Genomic DNA, 26,275 nt, shown 5'->3' on the forward strand with positions numbered 1-26,275 from the left:
TTTGTGTTTTCTTTTATTTATTTTTCATTAACAAGATATGTAACGAGGGCCATGGATAGCATCAGAGTTTACATGTTGTTCCCGATGACCTTGCGAAGTTTCTCCAGTTCTTTGGAAAGAAGTTCTAGATTGCCGTGGTTCGACTGCAGTAGAAGGACATGCATTTATTTACAAGTCGGTGAACAATACCTATTTTTCCAAACAACATATTAAGTTCTTTTCAGTTATAACATGAACAATCAGTTAAAAATAAACTCACATTTAAATTGAAAATTCTACTCTTTATTTACTACGCAATCAATGTTATGCTTGTTTTAAGTCTTTACATTCATTTAAACCTATTTTGGCCTATAAAAGACCTAAGAATATACGTAACAGCCTTGTAAGATGTTCAGTGTCTTATAACAGTACTGATATTCATTTATCGGGTCAATGTAACCGACCAAGATGTACACATTGCAATAATATAAACATATGTTCAAGTTTCAATAGTAGTGTTACTGGTTTATCGTATGATTTACGCTATGATGTTGATTGTACTTCGCGCAATGTTATATATCTTATTACATGTAAAAATTGTAATAAACAATACGTTGGACAAACTAATCAGAATGTTTCCCGCAGAATGAATAGCCATAGATTTGATATCAGAAATTGTTCAATAAATCCTATTTCACATGTTGCTACACATTTTGGATCTACTGACAATGATTGCACTTTATCAGATTTCTCCTTTGTACCAATTGATGTTGTTCAAAACAATCTAGACCGTTTATGTAAAGAAACATATTGGATACACAAATTAAAAACTATGATTCCTAACGGTCTAAATAATAAACTGCTGTATGACATATAGAACATAAACATAATTTACATATACATTTGATGTTTGTCTATTACTATGTTTTTTTATAAATTATATTATTACTAATAGACTGTTGTATCAGCAATGATCCATCTCTGTATTATGTATTATGTAATATTATGAACTATATATTTTTCCGCCAAACGACGTTACGTTATTGTATGACGTTGACGTAACTTCCTTTGTATTTGTTTATATTAATGTACTACTGATGAAGGCTACGGCCGAAACATGTTTAGTACCAGAAACATTTAAATAAACAGTGACGTGTTTGTACGATTTATTTAATTTTATTTTATACTTGTTTTATGCATGCTAAAATAACAACGATTCCTGATACGCCCTCAACAAGACCACATGAGTTCTTTCCATTCTTGTTGCTTTTTTATTTCTAAGAATAGTCAAATCTATAACTATCTATAACTATCATAACAATGGAAACACAATACCATTCGTGTGTCAACAACATTATTGTAGTTGTCGTTGTATTTTCTCTGTCCGCCATTTCGCATCACGTGGTACGGAAGAAGCTGGGTACCATGTAGTTTCAGCTGCACGGCCTTGATAACACCCCTATTTCCACTTCCATACTGTAAAATAGAAATAATTCATAAACTTTTAACATCTACAGAGTCATCCATTCATTATTATGTAAAAGGTATATATTTTTTTGTCATAAATTTCGATCATTTCTTGATATTTTTTGTTGCAAATATGAATATTTGATACAATGTGTTAAGCGTGTTTTGCAAACTATAGACTCTTTTGTCATTTGCGAACTATGTTTGTGTTGCAAATTGTACATGTAATTAAATAAATAGTATCATAAACGAGTTGAAAACAGTGAAAAGATATACTTGTGTTAAACCCGTTAACTACTTAAAAAAATCACAAACGCTTTTACACGTCCATTTACATTACAAAATATTAGGTTAAATGTGCACAATCCAACTGGATATTTGATATATTTGTTTGAAAGTAACGATCATTTTTTCGTAGTGTCTTGTACTTGTGTTTGAAGCTCAATAGGTGGGCTTTATAGCCAAGTCGTTTATCCTTAAACAACATCTGGCAATTTAAAACTAATTTTCTTAAATAAAATTCATTTTAATTATTAAATACTTACCTGCTATCCCGAGCTATACCTTTCCAGGTGGGTTAGCTTCTCCAGAAATCTTCAAGTGCCGGAATTCGGCCACATCTCCTACTGAAAACAGATCTGGTTAAGCATAGTACAATATAACCTAACCGGAAATCAAGAACCGTAACTCATCTTAATTTTCAAATAAATTATGAAAATATAAAACGATGAGCGGGGTTGGGAGGTGGGACTTACCGATAGCAGGTAAGTATTTAATAATTAAAATGATTTTTTTAAAAGAAAATTTGTTTTAATATCATAAATACATACCTGCTATCCCTAGCAGATTTTGTAGCTATGGTGGGAGGTTCTCGTTATATTTTCCCATCACAGCAAAAACCAAAATCAGGTTTTTCAGCCAAATATAGTAGAAATGTGTCCTCATACAATCTTCGTTAATACAGTATTGTACTTAGTTTCTGAATAGGACCAGTACATTACGCCATGGAAGAAACTACTGTTTGATCAACCATAAAAGGACTCAACATATATAAATTGTCCTGTTGACACTCAAGAGAACGAATATAGAATGAGGAAAAGGTGGTCGGATTCCTACAGTAAGCAGCTTGAAGCACTTCAGAAAGTGGAACATTATTAATCTATGCCCACGAAGCCGAAAGAGCTCTTACTTCATGCGGTCTAATCCTCAAAAGGGATAAATCCCTAGATGAAAGAGATGAATACGCCTTCTTAATAGTTGAGGTTACCCAACGAGAATTCGAAGACTCAGACACATCCCCCCCCCCCTTTTAACGGAATGAAAAGTCTCTTACGAGAACCTCGAATAGACTTTACTCTTAAGATAGAATTTTAACGTCCTGACTGGGCAAATAATTCTATCATCATCTTCATGTCCACAAGTATAAGAAAGATTTGGAACTTTGAAGGGTTATAAGCCATAAAGGGAAGTTGATTTTAAGCAAGGGATCCTGGCTAAAATAACAAAATTACAGATTCGAATGGTAAAAGCCATAATAAGACGAAAAATATATATTGGGGCTGTTAATAAGCCCGATGAAACAACGGTTCATAGGAAGCTCATTAATCCACTCAATAACACAAGCCAAAACCTATAAAGAAGGTAAATGAACGAAAAACATAATGTTGACGTTTCATAGCTTGGATCAGTATAAATATGTCTCTCTGAGATATGAAATTGACATGTGAAGAAGTTTCCTGAAAATAAGTGTACAGGAGCCTTAAAAGGTCGTAAAACCCTAATCCCATGACCGTACCGATACCACGGACCGGTGATAGGTGACCGGACCGGCCCAGGTGAGTTACTCGGTGACGTACCGGTCATGCTATGACCAGTGTTGTCACCAGGTAATGGCCGTATGGCTTCTGTAGTCCTTGACCAATGCCATCGGGCATAAACCGGCTAACGGTTGTCACCATATGGTCTGATATTCTTCTAAAGAAGTTAGCATAGTAAGATCTCCATCTTGTCTTATACCCGGTGAATGATGTGCTATTCTCGTCCGTAGAAAGTGGTAGGAATGATAGGAAGATTAACATGCAACAAATGCAGATTCTCCGATATCTAATTATGACTATCCGCCAAGTCAACAATTTGATAATTAAAGCCGGAAATAGACGGTGAATTATCAGAAGTGACAGGTACATAACGATGACGTGAATGAGGACTGCTCGATGAATAAAAGCGTGTACCTCTATCATATAAACTAGTCGACGACGAATGTGCATTCGACGACGAAGATGTGTAGTAATCCGATGAAGAAGAAGAACGTCTGTTTCTGATCGTTGACCGGTGACCAGCAACTGTTGACCGGTTAATGATCAGTGCATGTTGACCGGTGTACGATGACCGGTCAGTATGACCGATGACTGGTGACCGGTGTTTGTGACGAATATGTATTTGACGAAGAAGAAGTTGAATAATCCGATGAAGAAGAACGTATGTTTCTGATCGTTGACTGATGACTATATGACCGGTGACTGGTATTCGGTGGGTCTGACCGGTTAATGTTGACCGATGACCGGTGGGTATGACCGGTGACCGGTGGGTATGACCGAATGTCTCTGTTTACCGGTGGGTTTGACCGGTGACCGGACCGGTCAATGTTGACCGGTGACCGGTTGGTCTGACCGGTGACCGTTGACCGGACCGGTCAATGTTGACCGGTTACCGGTGCGTATGACCGGTGACCGGACCGGTCAATGTTGACGTACCGGTCATGAAATGACCAGCGTAATCACAGGATAATGACCGTATGGCGGATGCCAATTGGTCTGGCATTGGTCGATGTCCTTGACCAATGCCATCAGGCAAAGACCGGCTGACGGTTGTCGCCATAAAGTCTGATGTTGATCGACTTGGAAAAGTACGATCGTCATCCTGCCTGATACCGGGTATTATTCCATTCTTGTATCTGCGACCATCATGTATTCGATGATATGAAAGACAAGAGCAAAACATATTCAACAATAAAACTGGTCACAGACCAGATTACCATACGGTACATAAAATCATTATTTGCCCATAATGAAAATAGTTAGCATTCTCTTATTATTATTGTAAAAGAGAAAGTCAATAGTACCTATATTACGATTGCAGAAGATCGTAAATTAAACAAAGTTTAATATAAAAACAGATTGCCATATGGAAAGTAAAATCATAATTGCACACAATGGCAAACGATCAACATTCTGTCATTGTATAGAAGAAAACCTATGCACGATCTTGACCAATGCCGTCATGACTGATGCTGCAATAGATCATCTGACGTCTGGTGTAACGTCATCGGAAATTTCTCATCTGATGAAGATTCATCTGTACGTTTTCTGCAATAAACGTTCTGCGACGGATTGCTTTCTGCCACGTCGCATCGTCTTACGCACTACAAACAGAGCATTTATGTTCAAAGGAACAATTAGTGCATAACAAACAAGTCTTGTGGGAATCCCACGAAGCCTTAATATGCATATACAAACCTCTAGTTTGTAAACTCATTCTTATTCTGAAAGTAGAAAAAGAAGAGAATCCGCGTAAGAAAACAATGTAAAAAGAACAAAATAACTGAAATAATCAGTTAAACAAAAATAACTGAAATAATCAGTTAAACACAATATTTACAATGTACAAACTTGTCAATAAGTTGTTGACAAAAATCATGAAATCCTCGTGCTCAAATCATGAGCACATGGAAAAACCCGGCAAAAAGTGAAAAACAATGAATTATCAACAAAATAATTTACAAGAAGGATTTCTGAATTAAGCAAAAACGAAAAATTAAACAATTCATCATTTTCAAACCCAATTCCACCACGCAGAATTGAACTAAAAGTCCAAATTTAAAGCCGATAAAAAGTTGCCATCTGCACGGTTTGTTGTCCAAAAAAGTAAGACGAGTTACGGTTCTTGATTTCCGGTTAGGTTACATTGTACTATGCTTAACCTGATCTGTTTTCAGTAGGAGAGGTGGCCGAATTCCGGCACTTGAAGATTTCTGGAGAAGCTAACCCACCTGGGAAGGTATAGCTAGGGATAGCAGGTATGTATTTATGATATTAAAACCAAACACAAATGAGTCATAAGAAGCCCAAACCTTATCTCGGATCTTGAGTTGCCACGCCCCCATGGGTCTCTCCCCCCAGGTTTGTACGGACATGAAGGTCCAGTTCTGGAAGCCATTCTCCGACTCGTCGTTCGGCCGCTCTGTGAGCAGCGTCGTCTGTGTGCCTGCAGGAAGAGACGGAAGTGACGTGAGTCATATCGATACATTATAATTTATTAAACATAAAAAATATTTGATAAAATCAAGTTAGAATAAAAACTTAAACTATTTAGACATCAAGATGGAATCAAACAAAAGACTTAAAGCCAGATGTAGAACTCGTCTATGGTTGAAACCACACTTTGGTAAGCAAGTGTAGAGCGAATGCTTGTTTTGTTTTTAACAGCATAAGCGGGACAACAAAGAGCGCGGGCGTACCGTCTGGCGACACGAGGTCAATGCTTAAGTCCCCGCGCTTTGTAAAAGTCATGTCGAGCGTGAGCTCCACATGCTCTAGATAGTTCACCTCGTTGTGTTGACCCTGACATCCGGAAGTGTTGATTGTGATGTCTATTTCTTGGCCGCTAGCGATATTTCTGTAACGATTTTCTATATAATTAATTAAAGATAAGTGAAAATGCTATTTTAACACGCAGGTTGGTTTTAATCAGACAAACTTTAAGTAACAATAAGCAATTAATTTTTAAATTGCTCTGTCAACGAAAACGGACGAATTCTATGGTACAAAACCAATATTCCTTAATTGAACAAAGTTAATTAAAATTGATTAAGTATGTGATTAACAAAGGTATATTATATATTTCTTTAATGCTAAGATCGTTACGATAAAAAAACTTAAAGAAGGCCGAATAATCCTTCATGACTAACTATTAAACTGAACTTAAAGGTGCTATAATCAATTAATAAAAAAAAAAGAATCCCGTGTTGTTGGAAAACAACACAAACACCACTACCACCATCAAACACAACAAGATGCTTACTTTGGTAAGTTTGAGCTTATTGAATTCGTCACACAAATGTATTTCTCTGGCACTGTGCGCCACGTGCCGGGGTCGGCGAGCGTCACCATGGCATCGGCGTTGAGGAGTCCGAACCCGAAGGCGGAATTGACAAAGTAGCCGGCGCCATTCTTCATCCACCCGAGGTTGTCCTTGAGGGAGGAATACTCCGCCGTCCACGCGATGATGTGCTGCATGTCGCGCCACGTCAGTTCCGGGCTGCAAACAAGACGTACCGTCAACGGTGCATGAATGATTGGTAACCAATTTTATTTGAGTTCGTTCACACATACAGAATTTCTTAGGCACATTGTCTCTTCCGAACCAGCACATACCTTACTTTGTCAAAATATATAATATACAGTAATATTTGTAAAAATAGTCAAGCTGCACGTCTACTAAAAAATACAAGAAAATTTACTTATAAATACTTCTAACGCTTCACATATTCATAGCTTATGCAATGAACGAGAGTGGTCACCATATCAGTTTTTTCGAAGTTGGGTCTTAAGCCGTTTGCGTCCAGCATAGCTCAAGACCAGCCTGCGCATTTGCACAGTCTAAACAGGAGCTACGCTGTCCGCTACAACATCCAGCAAGGTTTCGTAGGTCGATATCGTTCAAGAGGTGCTGGAAAGGTGATACGTGGAAATTAATTCTTCATGTGTAGGGCCTTAGGTGATAGTGTGACTCTTGTGTGTTGTATTGAGTCATACGTAATCATTTGGACCTTTTTATTGGATCCTTCAATTTAGACTTTAAATCGTGTTTACCTGCATCATGGAAAATAGGTCATAAAAAGTCGAGCAATCAGGCACGTTGTCCGCTACAAAATCACACAAGCTTTCGCGGTATAATAAGCAGACTGGGTAGCTCCTGGTCAGACTGTGCGAATGCGTACAGAGCACAATACTAATTTGCGCATGACGTGGGTCATTTAGTGTTCAACACACATTTAAATATATGTATTTACGTATAATACATGTATTAACTTGAGCTATACTTATATGAGGCATAATATACATCACCGAACTATGGCAATGTTCTTACTTCGTTTCTAGGACAAGGGCGAATATGGCTGCAGCAAGCGGTGCCGCCGCGGAAGTACCCGTGTGTCCGTGTGTACACATGTTGTGTAGATCTGTACTGCACTGAAAACAATAATCATCAACTGCATAATCATCCACAATAGCTTGAGAAAAATGCAAACGTCATCATCATCTTTATAAATAAGGCGTATTTCTTAACTCGCGTGGTTTTAATTCAGCCTTCGTAAGGGTGGTGCGGAGGTCGAGTGGTAACACTCTGGTCTACCATTCCAGAGGTCCCCGGTTCAAATCCCGGCCGGGGCACTGGAAATTTCAGAAATGCTTCATGTGTTTCCCACCCAACTAGAGATGTACTGGTATGAAACCCAGGTAATTCTCGCGTGTATCGGTGCTACACACTGAGCACGTAAAAGAACCAAGGTATCTATTCGCAAAGAGCTAGGGTATCGCACCCGGATTCCTTGTATCCCAATACTGTCTCTTCTGCTTGCTGTATCTTCAGCAAAACCAAAGGACCCCATTGGAAATAAGTGCTTGCACTTTCATGGGTTATCCTTGACCGCAAGGTCAAAATAAATACATACTTCATATATGTTCATGAAATTCTATAGAATTAAAAATCTCTTCTGCAATTGAAATATTATAATATGGGTAAGGTAAATCAACACCATCGCATTAAATCTTTGAATTTTCCACATTAAACACATTGTTACTTGCTTTTATAATGACTGTATATTCAGTAAACAAAATACATTCAATGACACAAAAAGGCAACCAACAATAATCATAGTTCATAGACGTATATTCATTATTTTACCAATGTCACGTGCGAAATTACATCTTAACATGAAGGGAGCCAATCGTTTTTATAAACTATTTTTTTCCCAATTTTTTTATAATAATACGCCGATTTTTTTTGTAATCTATGTCGTCCCCTACAAACTGATGATGGCATTAATGCTTACAATTCGTTGATCGTTGTAGGCACCGCTGCTGTACGTGGCGCCCATGGTGGAGGCGCACCGCTCGGCGTACCACGGCGTTTGCTGCGTCTGCGAGGCGCTGCTGATCGAAATCGTGTATATACTTCCGGTGTAGCCGTCGCAGTCACAGTTGTCCTTCAGGTGGCCGCCGTTTCCGGACGCCCATGCGTAGATGACACCCTTTCCTTTACGTCCCTTTTGTGGAAGAAAAAAATCAAACGTTTATGATGTATAAAGTAAACTGATATTTTGCTCTGTTGCTATGTTAAATCATGTTCTCCATAAATACCAGTTTTGCCAAAACCGATGATTTTTCTTCTTTCATCACTTTCTCTAACATCTTTATGCGCGGCCTGTACATGCTAATTAGATACGACACTTCCCGCACTTGCACTCAGTTCCGTTTTCACTGTGGGCGACTCACATATACGCCCCTGCTTACCTGCGTAATGCCTTTCTCTAGCGCCTTCATTGCGAGGGGCCCTGGTCCCTCTACCGTCTTGCCGTCGTCGTTGGGGCCCCAGCTGGCGCTGTAGATGTCAACGTGCTCCAGGCGCATGGCGAGCGCGTCCCCCTCAATCTCGTCCGTCACCGTACCGTCCAGCATACGGACGCCTTGAAAGTGAAAGGAGAACGTATAGCAATTTGCCTATCAGAATAGACCAATCAAAGTGACATAGCTACGATATTTCTTGTTGGATAGATAGAAAAACAACCAAATGATCATATTAAGATATTTAACAATTAAAAAATCAAAGTAAACAAGCCATACATAGCATCATGCCATCAGTACAGTATACTACTGAGATAATAATATATACTACTTATATAAATTATATAGTAAATCGTCTTGAAGTTGATTTTTATACTACAGAAGTATATATTTACCATAATACCGGTAATTGCAATTAACTGAACAAAGCCATTTTTCTTTTTGTTCCGCTCGCACATATAAAATCATGGTGTTTCTAAAAAAGTATAATTCTGTAATATATATTTTATTTTGCCGAAAGTTGTCTGCCTTAATCCTGACTTTAATTATCCGTTTCGAACCTCAATTGTAACCACCAGATGCCAAATTACTTACCATCACGTCACATGTTATTATTACCTTAACCATCAGATTTCGAACACTGACGATCAAAGGACATCAGAGAGAAACGTTATATTTGAGATCTAACACATGAAAACCTACCTCCTATTGAAGAGTTTCAGAACTAACACACGAATCCCCCTTATGAGGGACTTGTTTAAGAACTAACACACGAGTCCCTGCCTCCCATTAAATAGTTATTTCAGAACTAACACACGAATTCCTACCTCCTGTTGGATAGTTGTTCTAGAACTACTACACGAGTCCCTTCCTCCTACTATTAAAGAGTTGCTTAAGAACTAAAGCAACAGTCTTTACCTCCTATTGGAGAGTTGTTTTAGAATTAACACACACGTGTCTACCTCCAATAAGGCACGTGTTTGAGAAGTAACACACGAGCTCCTACCTCTTATTGGGGAGTTGTTTCAGAACTAAGATATGAGTCCCTACCTCCTATAAGAGATATGTTCTAGAACTAATAAACGAGTCCCTACCTCCTTTTGGACAGTTTTTTTTCATAACTAACACACGAGTCACTTTCTCCTATTAAAGAATTGTTTGAGAACAAACACACGATTCCCTACCTCCTATCGGGAAGTTGTTCTAGAACTAACACACTGGTCCCTACATACAATTGGAGAGATGTTCTTGAATTAACGCACGAGTCCCTACCTCATATTGGAGAGATGTTAAAGAACCAAAAACAAGAGTCCATACCTCCTTTTTGAGAGTTGTTTGAAAAAAAATACTAGAGTCTTTACCTTCTATTGGAGAGTTGTTTGAGAAAAAACACACACTATTTTCTACCTCCTATTGGGGAGTTGTTCTAGAACAAAAACACTGGTCCCTTATACACTTGGAGAGATGTTCTTGAACTAACACATGAGTCGAGGTAGTCCTATTGGAGAGATGTTATAGAACTAACACACGAGTCTCTATCTCCTGTTGGAGAGATGTTTAGAATTAACACACGAGTCCCTAGTGCCCTATTGGAGAGTTGTTTCAGAACTAACCATACCTCCTAATGGAGGGTTGTTTGATAATTTACACACGAGTCCCTACCTCCTGTCGGAGAGTTGTTTGACAACTAACTCACGAGTCCCTACCTACTATTAGAGAGTTGTTTCAGAACTAACACAAGAGTGTCTACCGCATATTTGAGAGTTGTATCAGAACTAACCTATGAGTCCCTACCTTCTATTAGAGAGTTATTGCAGAACTAACAAACGAGTCCCTACCTCCTATAATAAGAGAGTTGTTTGAGAACTAACAAACAAGTCCCTACCTCCTATAATAAGAGAGTTATTTCAGAACTAACAAACGAGTCCCTACCTCCTATAATAAGAGAGTTGTTTGAGAACTAACAAACGAGTCCCTACCTCCTATAATAAGAGAGTTGTTTCAGAACTAACAAACGAGTCCCTACCTCCAATTCTGGCGTTATATGCTATGCCGACACCACAGAAACCGTTGTTGGCTGTCATCGAAATTTCACCTGCACATCTTGTACCGTGCCTACAAGAGGAAATATTAGGGTTGTTTATTACAGAAACTAAGGAAACTATAATAATATGACACAAAGCACAACTTTAATGACGGTTATTCGACTTTCATATACACAAACAATTATAGTTATGTAAGATATGTATATAAAAAGACGACGAAAAATGCTTTTTAGACACATGATGTAAATGATTGCTGTTCATGTAGACAAAACTGTGACTTTATAGCGAACAGGGTCACCGGCTTTTCTGGAGCTACCCTTGCCGTATGTGGTTTACGACCATTATTCGCCTGACGCGGTTAATATAACCTACTTGTTCTCGTTTGTGTCGTCATATCGCGGGAAGGGATCTTTGTCATTATCGTTAAGATCATAGCTGGCATTGGGCTCCTGCAATCAAATCAACGGGTATATCAACACTCTAGTATATGGATTATTAACTTAAGTAATAAATGAACATGCAAATATTACTCTACATAACACACAGTTGAGAAAGTCAGCCGGGATGATGTAAAGATACAACTGCGATTTCTCTTTCACAAAGGATATCAGCTAAAGCATTTGTAAACAAGTTTGAAACCCCTAATGATATGCGTTGCAGTGACCGTTACCATGCAGGGACGACAGGTTCATAAATTGGTGATTGTTTTTTGATGTGTTTTGTCATGTGTAAATAAGTGTGGCAATGATCACTTAAATAACGGGCCTAACAGTTATGATCAGAATGATCTTCTTCTTATGAATCTGGAGTTGCACTTTGTTTACAATTGATTCTCATTACAACATAAATGACACCTAGTATACGATTGAGAAGTAATTAACACGACTTTAACGCATGTTGTTTTGGAACAGTTCAAGCAGCGAATCGTGTTTCATGAGACATATTTGTCATTATTTAATGATAGCTTGCGAATGCTCTACATTATACCGCGAGTCACCAGACTTCGTAATAAGTTCTGTATTGAACTCTTTATCTTTCTGCACCAGAAGAGAAAATCGTGCTTGGTATCTACACATGTCGTCCGGAATTCGTTGCTCTCATAAATACACGCATACCAACATATATTACGACTGTAAAGTTTAAATTAATGTATTCTATGTTATTGTTAATGGTTCTAACTTTCACAAAATCAACATTACAATATTTTTCTCTTATTCGATTAAACAAATCAACTTAATATAATCATGAGGTCGATATCCACGTTTCTAATTGGGTCGCTTTCTACAACATACTATTTATGTGTGCATAATTATGTTTATATGGATTTCAATACTTACATAGTTGGCAAACAAATCTGTGTGATTATGTTCCAGTCCTGAAAATGTAAAGAGTACAAACAGTAATGGTGATCACATAATAGTAATACTATTGGTATAGATGTGTAAAAGAAGAAACAACTGTTCATCATGCGCAATTAATACATATTTTTCACGGTTGGTGTTTAGACTGTAGCGTCACCTACCGTCGTCGAGAACGGATACGACGACGCCCCTCCCGGTTACGTTGCGCTTCCAGACGGCCACCACGTTAAGATCTAGCTTTGGCAGTGCAGTATTACCTTGGCGGGTATCTGTCTAGAGAAAACATGCTAACATGGTTACACAGGTAACATGGTGAGTCATTTTATATAATTGTGATGAAAAGTTGCATTCAAATATTGGTAGGTACTGTGCAGTTATTGTCGATTTTTTAAAAAGTGAGTATCTTCCTTTCAGACAAGATAATTAAACTGACAAACAGAATTGCAACAAACTGCATGTTTTATAATTATTACCATCTAGCATGTCTTATGTCTGTCTTTCACCTTTTCTTTGTATATTTAACTATTTATGTGCGATACGCGTGTAATGCTTTATGTATGTTGATATATGTTATGTACTGTTAACTTGTCCTTCACCTATAATTATTATGACGGAATGTGGCTTGTGTAAACTTTATCAGTTATGATTTATTATGTATCTTAATAACGCTGAAATCATCTATCTCTTAAACTTTGGAGATTTATTACAACTCAAAGATATATGCAGATGCATTCATCTATGTTGAAATTACTTACAAAAACATTTTAATGAAACCTCAAACTGTTGAATTTTGATCGAACTTTATAAAGTGTACCGACATCAAGCAAAATAAAAATAGAATTAGTCGTTGATTTAACTAGTGTTGTTTACATTATCCTAACCACTCGCATTGTCTAACATCTTCTATATGAGCCGTGCTCTGTGAAAACTGGGCTTAATGCATGTGCATAGTGTCATCCTAGATAAGCCTGTGCAGTACGCACAGGCTTATCAGTGACGACACTTTCCTCTTTTATGATATTTTCTGTCTAAAGAAAGTCTCTTCTTAGCAAATATCCAGTTTATGCAGAAAGTGTCGCCCCTCATTAGCCTGTGCGGACTACACAGGCTCATCTGGGACGACAATTTACGCACATGCATTAAACCCCCTTTTCACAGAGCACTGCCAATACATATTACATACAGGTCTACACACTTTTTAAATTAACCCTTAGTCCTCAGTAATAGATTATATGATTCTTCTATATATTTTGCGTTTTTCTAACGATATAACACTTAATATCGAAAAACAGACTGCGTTTACATAAACGATTATACGAATTACAACGACCTACCATCTTGTCATCTATCATCGAGTTCTTATAGCCTTGAATCGCTCTTCTTATATTTGCTCACCCAAGAATTTGCCATATTTTTTTTTAATAAACGTTTACGTACGTTTGTTACTTGAGAAATTGAAGTACAACACAACAGTTAGCATGCGAACGTTAATGAATAACGTCAGATGATGACAACCGATTTTATAGAGCAATTGGAAATTAAAGTTTCATGAAGGCAACCGTTCATAATAACGTCATAAAGCTTACAGAAAAAAGCGTCAAGGCACGATGCTTGATTCAGAAAATTTCGCGCGCTATTTTTGTAAACTTTGAAATTATAAAAGCGCTTTGTTGTGCAAGTGTTCCAAATGTGTGACAAAATGACTTGCTCCAAGCTGATCTATAGTTGTTGTCATAGTAACCACTAAATCGCCCTGCATGTGAATCAAATGGAGCGAACATTTCATACATATTTATTTATGCGTCAACCTACGTGACCTTTTTATAATTTATTTTTGAGAAGAGAATTCCGCGCATTTATGAAACAGTCCGCGTATTTTTATGATGTCACTTTGCTTGCTAGCAAATCAAACGTGCGATAAGAAAACACCTATCACTACAAAATTGTAACACCATCGCCAAAAAATTCTATATCAACATAAACATCAACACACCACCGCCACAACCAACAACAAATGTGTTTATATATCCGAGTCCAATTTTGAATATCCCTCCACCAGGACTCTTGGCTGCAAAATCGTGGGCGGGGACGAACATGAAAATCTATACATACATCGGTCTTACTCACAATGTACCACTGCTCATTCCACAAGGGGTCGTTAAAGGTAATGTGTGGCTTTTGAAGAAAATCTCGTTTGTGACGAGACTTGGCGATTTGTTGTTCTACCCAAAGTACCTGGAAAAGTAATCGTTCACGTATACGTAGCAATAATAACACCAGCATCTTAAATTGCACATCATTGAGGAAATATAAATTTTATTAAGTCTAATGTATGTATGAAATTATTTTCGTTTTGGATTGTTAAAGAAGGATGACAAAACGTTAACGGACGCCATGAACATTCTTCAACTGAGCCATCGAGGTTGATAAGCGTTACACATGAAAAACATTTGAGAAAAAGAAGAATTGATTTTGCATTAATGTGTAGTAAACTTTGTCATAGACAAACAGGCATGCTTAATTTATCTTCGTTTAATTATGTATAAGTTAATTATGTATAAGAAACTTTTTTTGGTTAACAAAGATAACTGCGATAATGGTAATCAACTATACTAATTGCTAATTTTTTAACTTCACAAAAAGGAACTGAAGGAAAATATTGAAGAAAAACATACTAATTTATACTACTGATCAAAATTAAGTACAAGTAAATAGACTTTGATTTTAAATTATGTATACCATGAAGACTAAAATCAAATGCTATTATTTTTGCAGGATAAATTGAATTGCCAAATATGACTTAACACGGTATCAATTCAAATCAATTTCTTAATTCATTGTGGATTTACTTAATCTTATATGGACTACCATTCTCATAATCGAGATGTTCATATGGCAGTCGTCTGACGGAATCATTCCGCTAAAACTTGTCATTTCCGGACGTCTAAGCTCCGAAAAGTAGCGCTTATGGTGTGTTATTGGAAATAAACAATTTAATCCTTTATCCGACCATTTTCAGTATATGACAAGAATAACAAAGCCAATTGGTTTACCGTTTTTCCTTGCTTTATTAGCTTTTCTGACAGATCATGAATTTTCATCCTAGTCAAGGCTGAAACAGGATAACGTTAATCGCCTGGGGCATTAGAGCCTAATCTCCCACAAATAGCGTATTATTTTAATAGCATCATCAACGTCATGCCACCAAGCCTGCGAATCAAAGCGATTGAACACAGTACTTCAGGAAAGCGGAGTTTAAAAATTGGTCTTTGACAGTGATTTTAATGAATCGATAGCCATTATTCAATTTAGCTTCTCTTTGCATGAAGAACTTTGATCTTGACTTTGCTTACTATTGAAGGCTTAAAGTGAATGTTGCATTTTATTTAGTCTCATATTTAGGATTAAAATAATCATATCATATTAACCCTTTCCCACTCAGAAGCAGAGTGGAAATTGCTATGTGCAAACAGCATAAAACCAGAACAGCCCGCGAGTAACTCGCAGCCTGTTCAGGTTTTAGGCTGTTTGCTGCTCATCAGAATCTAAGGGTTTGAAATGAAGCCTTGAAAACTTAAATCATGTAAGAAAGGTATTAAATTCAATTTAACTTTCAAAGGGACTACACATGCGTCAAAATACGTCTATGTGGTTAAGGGTTAAACAAAGTTTGTGATTTTTCCTGAAAAAAATTCCTTGTTACTGAAACACAATGTTGTGCATGCCAATATATAATATTGAAAAGTGGCCAATAATTAAACCAGAATGATTTGTTTGACAAAACTTATACGATGCCCAGATATCGTCTCTTAAACATATTTGTGGTTTTTGAAGGTAATTAACGTAACTACCGAGCAAAGCGAAAGGTTAAATGAAAACCCATTTATTAAACCTCTGTTTCGGACCCCCTGTAATGATCTGTCATTTGTAACTTAACAAAAGCCTCGTTCTGGTTGCCAAATTCTGTTTTTGATGTTGATGAAGTCATCTTTATTCTTCTGTTTTGCATTATTCATTGTCATTTCGTTAAACACGTAGCACAGTGAAACGGAATATTGTCTTCTAATTAGTTACTTTATTAATAAGTCTCACCAAGAAGAAGCCGCATTTTTTTTCTCTGCACTAGAAATCAACGTTTCTTAGCTTAGATAACCAATACCAAAACCATTTAAACTTGGATATATTCACGTATAATGCTGCCTTTAGTTCCTCGAGTAATTATGTGTTTAAAGCAAGTAAACGTAATTGCGAAATTAATATGTGGTACACAAACGCAAACGTGACGAAAGTTGAACATTACATTAATTAGATAAATAATTAATATCAATCGGTAAAAGAAACACGGACTGCATGCACTGTGATGATCACGAAATTAATGTTCATCAAGTTCTAAAAATGGAAACAATACGTCAACGAAGAGATTTGTAGGAGAGGTTCCTTTGGTGGAAAGATAGCCATTTATAGAACACTCGTGTTTCAAATTGAAAAACTAAATGAATTTCTTAGATCTACGTTATACTTATAATAGATACACGACAAGTAACTTATTAACGTGTATATAACTTATGTTTATAGGAGTATTTTATATTGATTTAAAATAATAGATTCTAAATTCATTATACAAATTTATATTAAAGTATTTGACGTTTTAACGATATTACATTGATGCGATATAATAAAAAAATGCCCATGGTTCAATACATCCGAATTATTTTCATTTTAAGGATGCCTCATAACGTTAAAATAAACACTTAGTATATAATGTGTTGGTTAAATTGTGTACCTAATACAAGATACTGTTGAACAACAAACATTTAGATAGCTATAAAATAAAATAATCCTGGTTCGGAAAAGGGCTTTGCCCATTTAAGATGTTTAAACAATTATGCATTTATTCAACAAGTATGTATTCATTAAAATGATTTTAATGTGAACATACATATATCTTAACTATTGTTTTATTATCCACCAAAGAATTTACGGAAAAAATGTATAATGAATGCACAATATAAACACGCTTATACGAAGCTGTAAACAAAGCCAGTGTAGATTTCAATTTTTTTGCACACGTTCTGGCAATACAAACACGGTGAGATTGTATAATCATACATATACATCAACTATATATTAAAAATGCGTGCTAGTAAAGATCAATGTGTGGCAATAACAGTATTAACCAATTTCAATAATTAATTTTGCATGATTTTTTTAATGTAAATGACATCCATCAATCCATTCGTTTATCTTCACATTCCCGTTGTTTAACCCATTTATGCCAAGCGTCTATAAAAAGGCCTTGGCAAACAGCGAAGACACAGATGAGACGCCGCATGATGCGGCGTCTCATCTTGGTCTGCGCTGTTTGCTGAAAGAAATTTCTGTTGAAAATATTCTAAATATAGAAAAACATATACTAGACATCCCTAATTTTCGGAAATAAATTGATCCATTTTAGAAGGATGGGAGAGTCCTCTAGGCATAAATGGGTTCATATTTCCTAAAATGACCTTACCCTAGTGTCTTGTTCGAGACGTTTGGTATGCTGAAAAGCGCTTCTTCTCGACCGATGGGGAACTTCGGTGTGTCTCAGAACATAGTAGTTTTCCAAGGATTGTAGCTGTAACATACGGACAGACATTACTAGTTGTATTATTTTCAGAGTTTTGCGTTCAGAAATGTATTAATTTATTATGTTTTAGTATCATTGTATTAATTTTAACGCCAGCAGTGTTTAAACAATTCTCGCGATCGCAACGAGCTCATTAATGAGTATTCATTAGAACCAATAAATATTTCACTGAATACCACTAGATTTTTAACTTAAAAAACCAACAGAACACTTTTAAATGTTTAGATTGTAAATGATATATCGAAATATATTCATAGATCCGAAACCATGTAAGCACGGCTAGAGGACAACAATCATGCACGCAAGTTTTTATAAAACTTGTGAATAAAACAATGCCACACCTGTGATGTTTCTGAAAAAAAATACTTGAAAGATCGTGTCTACAACATCAGCTTCAAACCTTCAAAACACGTTAACATAATATTCAAAATTTGACATAACATAAACCAGTTATCGAAATCAATTGAGCCATAATTTCGGAAAACCGGGCTTGGTGCAGGTTCGTTCAGTCTACATAGGCTAGTCATGTACAACCCTTTCCTCTTTTTTGGAACATTTCGTGCACAGTCTCATTAGAACCAATATCAAGTCTATGCGGATTTTGCACAGGCTAACCTTTGACGGTACTTGACGCTTTTGAATCAAGCCCGTTTTTCACAGAAACCGACTCATGTGTGTTGATTCCAATGGAAACAATGCGTACTTTACATAACAATTGACAATACAATTAATAATCATCCACAAAGTACTTTTCCGTGAGTATATACCCACTGTACGTGTTTTTCCTAATTAATTTACAGGTTAAGTTCAACTTCATATTTGACGTTTTGGTTGTTGATTTACGTAAAAAATATTATCTAAAAATTCTTATATTTTAAACGTTGTCTTATTGTGTTTTATCTTAATTTCAATAAAGTTATACCATAACGCAACACTTTCGTAAGGCTGTTCGGGATAGTAACGTTATTTATCTGCAAGGAATGTGTTGTCCTAAAGATGAAATTGAAGTATTTTTTTAAAAGTACTTTGATCAGTCCTGGGTTTAATGGAAACATAATCTCATAATATGACACACACCTTTATAATTTATCAAGCACGAGCACTTTAAATTATTATATGGGCTGTGCTCTGTGAAAAAGGCGTTTAATGCATGTACGTAAAAAGTCGACTATTTCCGCTTTTATGGTATTTTTCGTTTACAGAAAGTCCCTTCTTAGCAAAAATACAGTTTAGACGGAAAGTGTCGTACCTGATTAGCATGTAGGGACAACACAAACTAATCTGTGACGACACTTTACGCACATGCATTAAACCCCTTTTTCACAGAGCACGGTCCATATGTTCATAGTTCAGGGTTTAATAACATTTAAAGAAACGGAGCAAAACACAAATAAGATTGAACATATACAATAGTTAATTTTTTGTTTTCTTAATTAAAAACATGTATTTTGCCTTTGTGTATACCGGTAAGCAAGCATGGACAAAAATAATAAAATGAAAAACACTTTCCGATGATGTCGTATGATATAAGGAGCATGGTGACTTGTGACAATATCGACCATTAAAGTTAAACGTATATTTTCAAATGGTTATACGCTTGATGCTCGATATTCTTATTTCAGCAAACAGGAAAGTTTACGTTCGCTTATTTTTTGAATTATTTAATAACGAAAAGCTACAAAATTTCCAAAATCATGGTTAGGTCGTATTATTATGAGACAGGACGTTTAATTGAAGTCATTAGCCGTCGGTGACTGTTTTGGATTATATTTGTACTTGATCGCGTTAAATTATTGATGACATCCTACATTCACGTTTTGATTCGGAACAACAGTGTATTGCCGTGCGATAAGTGCAGACAAATCTCTTGACGTACAACACCAATATTGGTGTTATATATGCACGGTAATAACACAAAAGACGACGCGATCATGAACGAGTCTTTTTAAAACGTCCTAATCTAATTTGTTAACTCGCGCATGTGGCTGATCATTCTAACTTTGAATAAATGATTTCATTACGTTATCGGTCAATAAATAACTCATTGTCGTTTTTTTTACGTGGATAGAGAACGAATCGGGCGCACATCATCGTTGTTTAATGCCTGCTTAAATTTCAAAACATTCTATCAAAATGACTGCAATTGCAAAGACACGATCTGCAACAATGTAAAATAATATATAGAGAATAACAGGTTACTGTCCCATCGTTTTGTAATATATCAGGCGAGGCTTAGAACAATATAACGGCGAGGCTTGTCGAGCCGTTATTTTATTCGTGCCGAGCCTGATATATTACAAAACGATGGGACAGTAACCTGTTTTTATGTTTATCATACCACAGTTTCCTAAATATCTGCCAAAAAAAGTCATTTCTATATTTAAAATTTAATGATTACCCGCTGATTTTACTGATCCGGCTTTTACACGTTGAAATACATGTAGCAACGGCGTTCGAAAAGACGACGCGAATAATCACTTATTTTAAACATCGTATAGAGAAAAAAAAGTTGTTTGCACTACGAATGGGAAGAGTACACCCGCTTTAATTATAAACGTCTTGAATTGGAGATCAGGAATGGACTGCAGCGACAAATTAAATCGAAGAACACATTTCACCGAATAGATTGGAGACGCCATTTTGGAGATGTGTATTGAAATTGACATTTTGATGATGGTGTCAATATTGACATAAGGCGATGATAAGCGTGTTAAATCGTTTGTTTAAATAGTTGAGGATAAGCATACAGCTATCATTTGTCTTGACTTTTTGTGCAACACTTGCGAGTTCAATGACTTTATCGATATTTAAGATGTATTGTCCCATTGATGACGTCATTTAACTTCTGTAGCGCGGGCTGTGGTGATTTTTAAAAAATAAACGGTTTTGTGATTTATGACTTTAAACTAGAATAATATATGTACGTTCTTGGTATCAAATTGTTTGTTTTGTTAAACCTGATTCACGTTGATAGAAATTGTTGACGTTATTGCATATCACACGTAACTCCAAACATTGACTGCTATAAGAACTTCCTGTTGACCATGATATAAAAAATATATCCGGCAACGTGATATCGGGCAGATATCAATGCGGTGGTATGATAAAAGCAGACATGCATCGACATGAGAAAAGTATTTAATCGTTTTCAATCAAATTCATTTCTTTGCGACATGTATTTATTGTTATCAAAAAACTTATTTTCGCACTGCTTACCTTGAAATTCGTGTTTACTTGTTTTCTTAAAATAGAGCGTGTGTGTCGAGGTGGAAGAAATAACGAACGTTATTGGGGATTGTCTATATAAGGCCGCCTTTAAATGTATTCGAAAGATTCAATGACAACTAGCATCCAAAACAGATGTCCTTAGTGCGTGCTTCTTTCTATTATCATGTATTTGCATTGCTTTAAGAGTGGAAATAATGAATATTTTATCATTATTTTGTCTCTTGCAATCTTTGTACATATTCATGTAGTCGTATTAATTTTAAAATCAATATTGTCGGATGCAAATAATCGCGTATTAACAGTGGTATAGTTATAGTTATAACTCAACGGAACACATCAGATGCGCCGACTATCAAAAAATACAGTAGATCGAATCAATTTACTATAGTTTCTTATTTAAGCGTTTCCCATACGATATATAATTAAAGTTAGTGAGATCGCGGGTAAAACATGTGGGAAGTTAAGTTTTATTAAAAAAATTATTGGAGGTGATTGTTTCTGTTCTCGATACATTCCAACCGGATTTAAAGCCTTAGATATAAACTCACTTTACTCTTAACAGGTAACAGTCTCATTTGAGTTCTGTTAAAATACAAGTGTATAGGGTCACGCATTGACGAATTGACAATTTTGAAACCTGTCTTCCTAATTGCCCTTAATAATAGGGATTACATGCAATTTACTAAATATACATATTTAATGATATAATAATAGTGTTACCGTGTAAAAAGTATAAAGCGTTCTTACGCGCAACGATTAATATGTTTCCAGGGGAACAACGTGTTCAAATTTAGTTTAAAGTATTTTTACATACGTTAGAAAATAGGGCTGCTTTGACTTATTTACTGTAATTTACTCAAGGCAGTCAGTGGATGTTATCCAATGACCGGATGCCCGGGTTGGTCAGTCAGGGGAAGTAATCGAAAGGCCGGGTCACCGAAGTTTACCATTTGCAACTTAAAAAACCGTTATTGTTGACATATTGAATCTAAAACAGTGATTGACGAGTAATGTTGATGTTTTAACAACTTAAAATAAACGTCCTGTCTTATAGTAATAAGACATAACCTATGTGATTTGGGCAGCTTTTATAACATTTCTTTCTTTAACACTCTTTGGCATCACAGTCGAAAAAGTTCACCATCAAAGCAAGCTACATTGTATAGAACACGCGGGCCCTGGTATACGGAATAGTCAATATTTATCTGTCAATTGGTTCATAAAATTGTTTAACATTAATAATTTTGCAATAACGTGTGCGGTGCTCAATGCAAAGTAAGTTTTACTATGAATTTCGCATAAAAACATCGCAGTTTTAACAATCGTATTCGACTCATTTTCCATTTTTGGCTTATAATAATAATTGGTTTATGTCGGAAAAGTCTGGGTACAATTTTACTGATAGATTATAAATGTATCTACGCAATAGATCGTATATCGAAGATAAATAATAATCACACAGAGGGCGGCGCATTTAACCAGAAAAATGAAACAATACTTAGATACAAGCAAATGAAGAATGATGATGTCCGCTCACATTACCAGTAGCTGTTTATCTGTACATAGAGATTGACATGTCGCTAAAACATTGTTCACGAATCTTGTTTACGTTAACGTTTAAATGAGCGAGCTCTATGAAAATTGGGCTAAATGCATGTGCGTGAAGTGCCGTCCCAGATTAGCCTGTGCAGTTCACACAAGAAAAAACACACACATATCTCATTTCGTACCACATTATACCACGGAGAAAATAACAATAAAATAACAACACGTCATTATTCGACAGTACCTGAGCAGCCATGTTTTAAGCAGAAATCACAAAGGCTAATATTAAGGCATCGAAAATATTTTTCGAACGGCTTCACACATAAACATAGTTATAAAAAGTATGTGTTTTTCTTTTGGAGGCTTTTCCTTTTAAACTATGTTATTGGGAATTGCAAAGATCAGCTGTGGCAGACTGATGTTTCAATTGCTGATCCTAAAACGTGAAATATGTCATCCGCCATTTATCTATAGACCTATTTATTAAAATTATCTTCCATTAATTTAAATAACAAATAGTAAGTTTAATTTTATTAAAATACAACTTATATAAAATAGCATTCGTAGTCCAGTGTTTAAAAAATGATCAACCCACACTGGCAACCGGTTTTGCAGCTCGCAAGTTGTACATTTTTCATAAATTGTTTTTGGAAGTCGCAGAAAATTATTACACACACAATTCCATTGTATTTTCTTTCGTCCAAACACGGTATGTTCCCTTTCCCTAAACATCGAACAAAATAATCAACTATATGCATCTTCATTGACGGAAGATGTAAACAAGCATGATAGGCTGCGAAATGGACCGATCATATCCAGTGAGTGAGCACGGAAACAACATTCACTTTTAATTAAACTATTTGTCATTTTACCTTATCATACATAGTAAAGAAAATTTATAATTCGACAAATTATGATTAAATACATCCGTTAATGTTTTATCGGCGTTTGCTTTACAGATGCGTTGAAACGACGTGGATCAATCAGAGTTAATGATAATTAATATTATGATAAAGTAGTCTCAGCAGATAGAAGTTCAAGTTCAAGTATTGTTAATTGATTGATTTATGTGCTTTTAAACAACAAACATATTTTCTAAAAAAACAGGCAATAGACTACTAGATGAAAATCATGAAAGATCTCAAAATAAAATAGTTAAATAGATCACACGTTGTTATATAATAATAAACACGGGCTTTAAGAAATTATTAGTGGCAATTAATGTTTTCATTAAAAAGATGCTGCTGATGATATCACTTTTGTAAATTTTGGTGGTGTTGATGTTCGCGGCTATGACGATGCTACTGATTATGGTGTTGTTTTAGTTATTGTTGTTGACCGGGATGACGAAGATTATTATCTATTTTGTGCTGAGTAGAAAACTGTACTTTTGGTGTGCATGCCTATGGCTGCATAACGAATTGAACTAAAAAATATGATGTTAACAACGCTCTTCAGAAGGTTCGAACTTTCCTTTCACGATCTATTTAATATCAATACGAATATGACATGTAAAAGCAATAAACAGTATATGTAGATTACCCTTTTTAATTATATAATTAATCTAAGGTCTCGCTAGGGAATATTAATGTTTTAGGACAAGTATTATTTTGTTATAATTCAGTGCAATACACTCGCAGTAAAGTTTAAACGAACGATCCCTGGTGCGCAAGTAACACAGTCATTGAAGATAGCGACGAAAGTAAATACTGAAAGTTTTATCGCGATACAAGCTGTTGTGGCAAAAACTTAAACGAAATTTAGCAAATCTGCATAAGAATTTTATTTTCAGGTAACAGTTGGATATAAAGATACATAAGAATAATACTCTCTCTTACTTCAAACAAAATTTAGTTTTTCAAATACAAGAAATTATTAATAAGCTTTAAATGAAGATCGAATAAACGCAGACGGTCTTTTAGAACATTTCGGCGCCTGATAAGTCAAATTATCATCGATTTCAACGTATTATGGAAAAAAAAACACGTTCTAATAATCGAAAGAACACTCGTATTATTGTTTGTGAAACGCATGGCATGTAGTGTTTACTGTGTTACCAACGTTGATAACCAAATTCAGATGCCCCTTGTACTACATACGACCCACGAACGGACCGTCGTATCAGTTTATTATAACTTCTTTTGTTTTCCGCTTTCGTGTGATAACTGTACGTAAAAACATTACCGTAAAAAACAGCATTCTGTAATCGAACAATTAATCCAAAGTGATTTTAACCAGTCGTGAATTACTGTTCTTTTAAAAAAATATAATAGAATTGCGTCATTGCAAATAAGGTGTGTCGTGTTTTTATATTTAACAGTTTAAAAATATAAATTTACGTTGTATTTCCAATATTTGATTTTAATCTTATTATATGTCATACTGTTAAGAATTCCAAATATTGAAAAGGTATAGTAACTTATAGTTTGTTTTATATTTTAATGGCATTTCTTTATTAAGGAAGTCCAAACAGGGTGCATGTTTCAAACAAAAAAGATATCCAAATGAGTAATTTAAATAAATAAATAGAAATAAATAAATATTGAGCGTTTGTTGAACCTTAATATCACTGGTAATTGTTAAGTCATTTGAATAGTTGTGATTAATATTAAAAGTGAGTTTTTTGTCAAACTCAAAGTTTCAAGTCGCAAACCTGTCGAACGATTTCATATCCATGTTGAGCGGCAACAAGAGCAGCTATTTCCGGTCCGCCGTCGATCTCAACTGCCCAGGTGTTTGTGAACTCAGACTCCTCCGGTACCACTTCCGGTAAAAGTATTAAAAGTAAAAGTATTGCCTTTGAAGTCATATCAACATGATAGTCTTAGACTTAAGTTCAGATCTTCCTCACACTTTATGCCAGTGTCCAATTGCACGACAATCCGAGGAAGGGCGTTCAAATCTGTCACGTTGAATAGTTTGTTATACAGATAAGAACACGTACACAAGTCGGCATTCTTGCAGATAACGACGTATCTTTCTGCTGTGAAATGTCATTCCTAGCACAGGTGCCATCTAGATCTGAGTGGGTAATACAAATAATAGTAGTAGTATTTACAGTTTATGTTCGATAAAATTACAATAATAATATCACTGACGTAAGAGCGCAGAATCAAAACAAATTTTCCAACGACTTTATCGCAGAATGCTATGTGCAAATGTCTCTGAAATCGAACATTGCTTGATGTTCATGAATATTTTTCTCTTTTACACTCACTTTTACTTCCGTTATAAGGGTTACCAACCCGCCTACGTCCGTGTATTTTTACGAGTAACTGAATACAATTTTCATGACAAATCTACTAATCCAGATGTTTGTTTTATGACAAACGGTTTGTAGTCATGAATCTGGTTGGCGCAAAGATCACAATATTATTGTTGGCACTGTCAATGAAGACT

The 26,275-nt window shown here is 35.7% G+C and overlaps 1 protein-coding gene across 3 annotated transcripts; it reads right to left on the bottom strand.

The window, feature by feature from the left end:
* On the bottom strand, nt 1-26,275 carry LOC127877737 (neuroendocrine convertase 1-like). 3 transcript variants are annotated; one of them, XM_052423921.1, is made up of 15 exons: nt 25,530-26,275; nt 17,987-18,091; nt 14,602-14,709; nt 12,636-12,747; nt 12,451-12,488; nt 11,486-11,562; nt 11,095-11,183; nt 9,018-9,190; nt 8,558-8,770; nt 7,594-7,694; nt 6,526-6,762; nt 5,963-6,120; nt 5,576-5,709; nt 1,315-1,455; nt 1-143 (listed from the first exon to the last, which is right to left on the bottom strand). In XM_052423921.1, exons 1-15 carry the CDS (start codon nt 25,683-25,685, stop codon nt 69-71), a joined length of 1,917 nt encoding a protein of 638 aa, XP_052279881.1. In that variant the 5' UTR covers nt 25,686-26,275; the 3' UTR covers nt 1-68. The 3 variants fall into 3 exon arrangements, with proteins under 3 accessions (XP_052279881.1, XP_052279880.1, XP_052279882.1); XM_052423920.1 differs by having other exon boundaries at nt 14,587-14,709; nt 25,530-26,272; XM_052423922.1 differs by lacking the exon at nt 25,530-26,275 and having other exon boundaries at nt 17,987-18,100.

The sequence above is a fragment of the Dreissena polymorpha genome, chromosome 4, assembly GCF_020536995.1.
Source record: "Dreissena polymorpha isolate Duluth1 chromosome 4, UMN_Dpol_1.0, whole genome shotgun sequence".
Classification (NCBI taxonomy): domain Eukaryota; kingdom Metazoa; phylum Mollusca; class Bivalvia; order Myida; family Dreissenidae; genus Dreissena; species Dreissena polymorpha.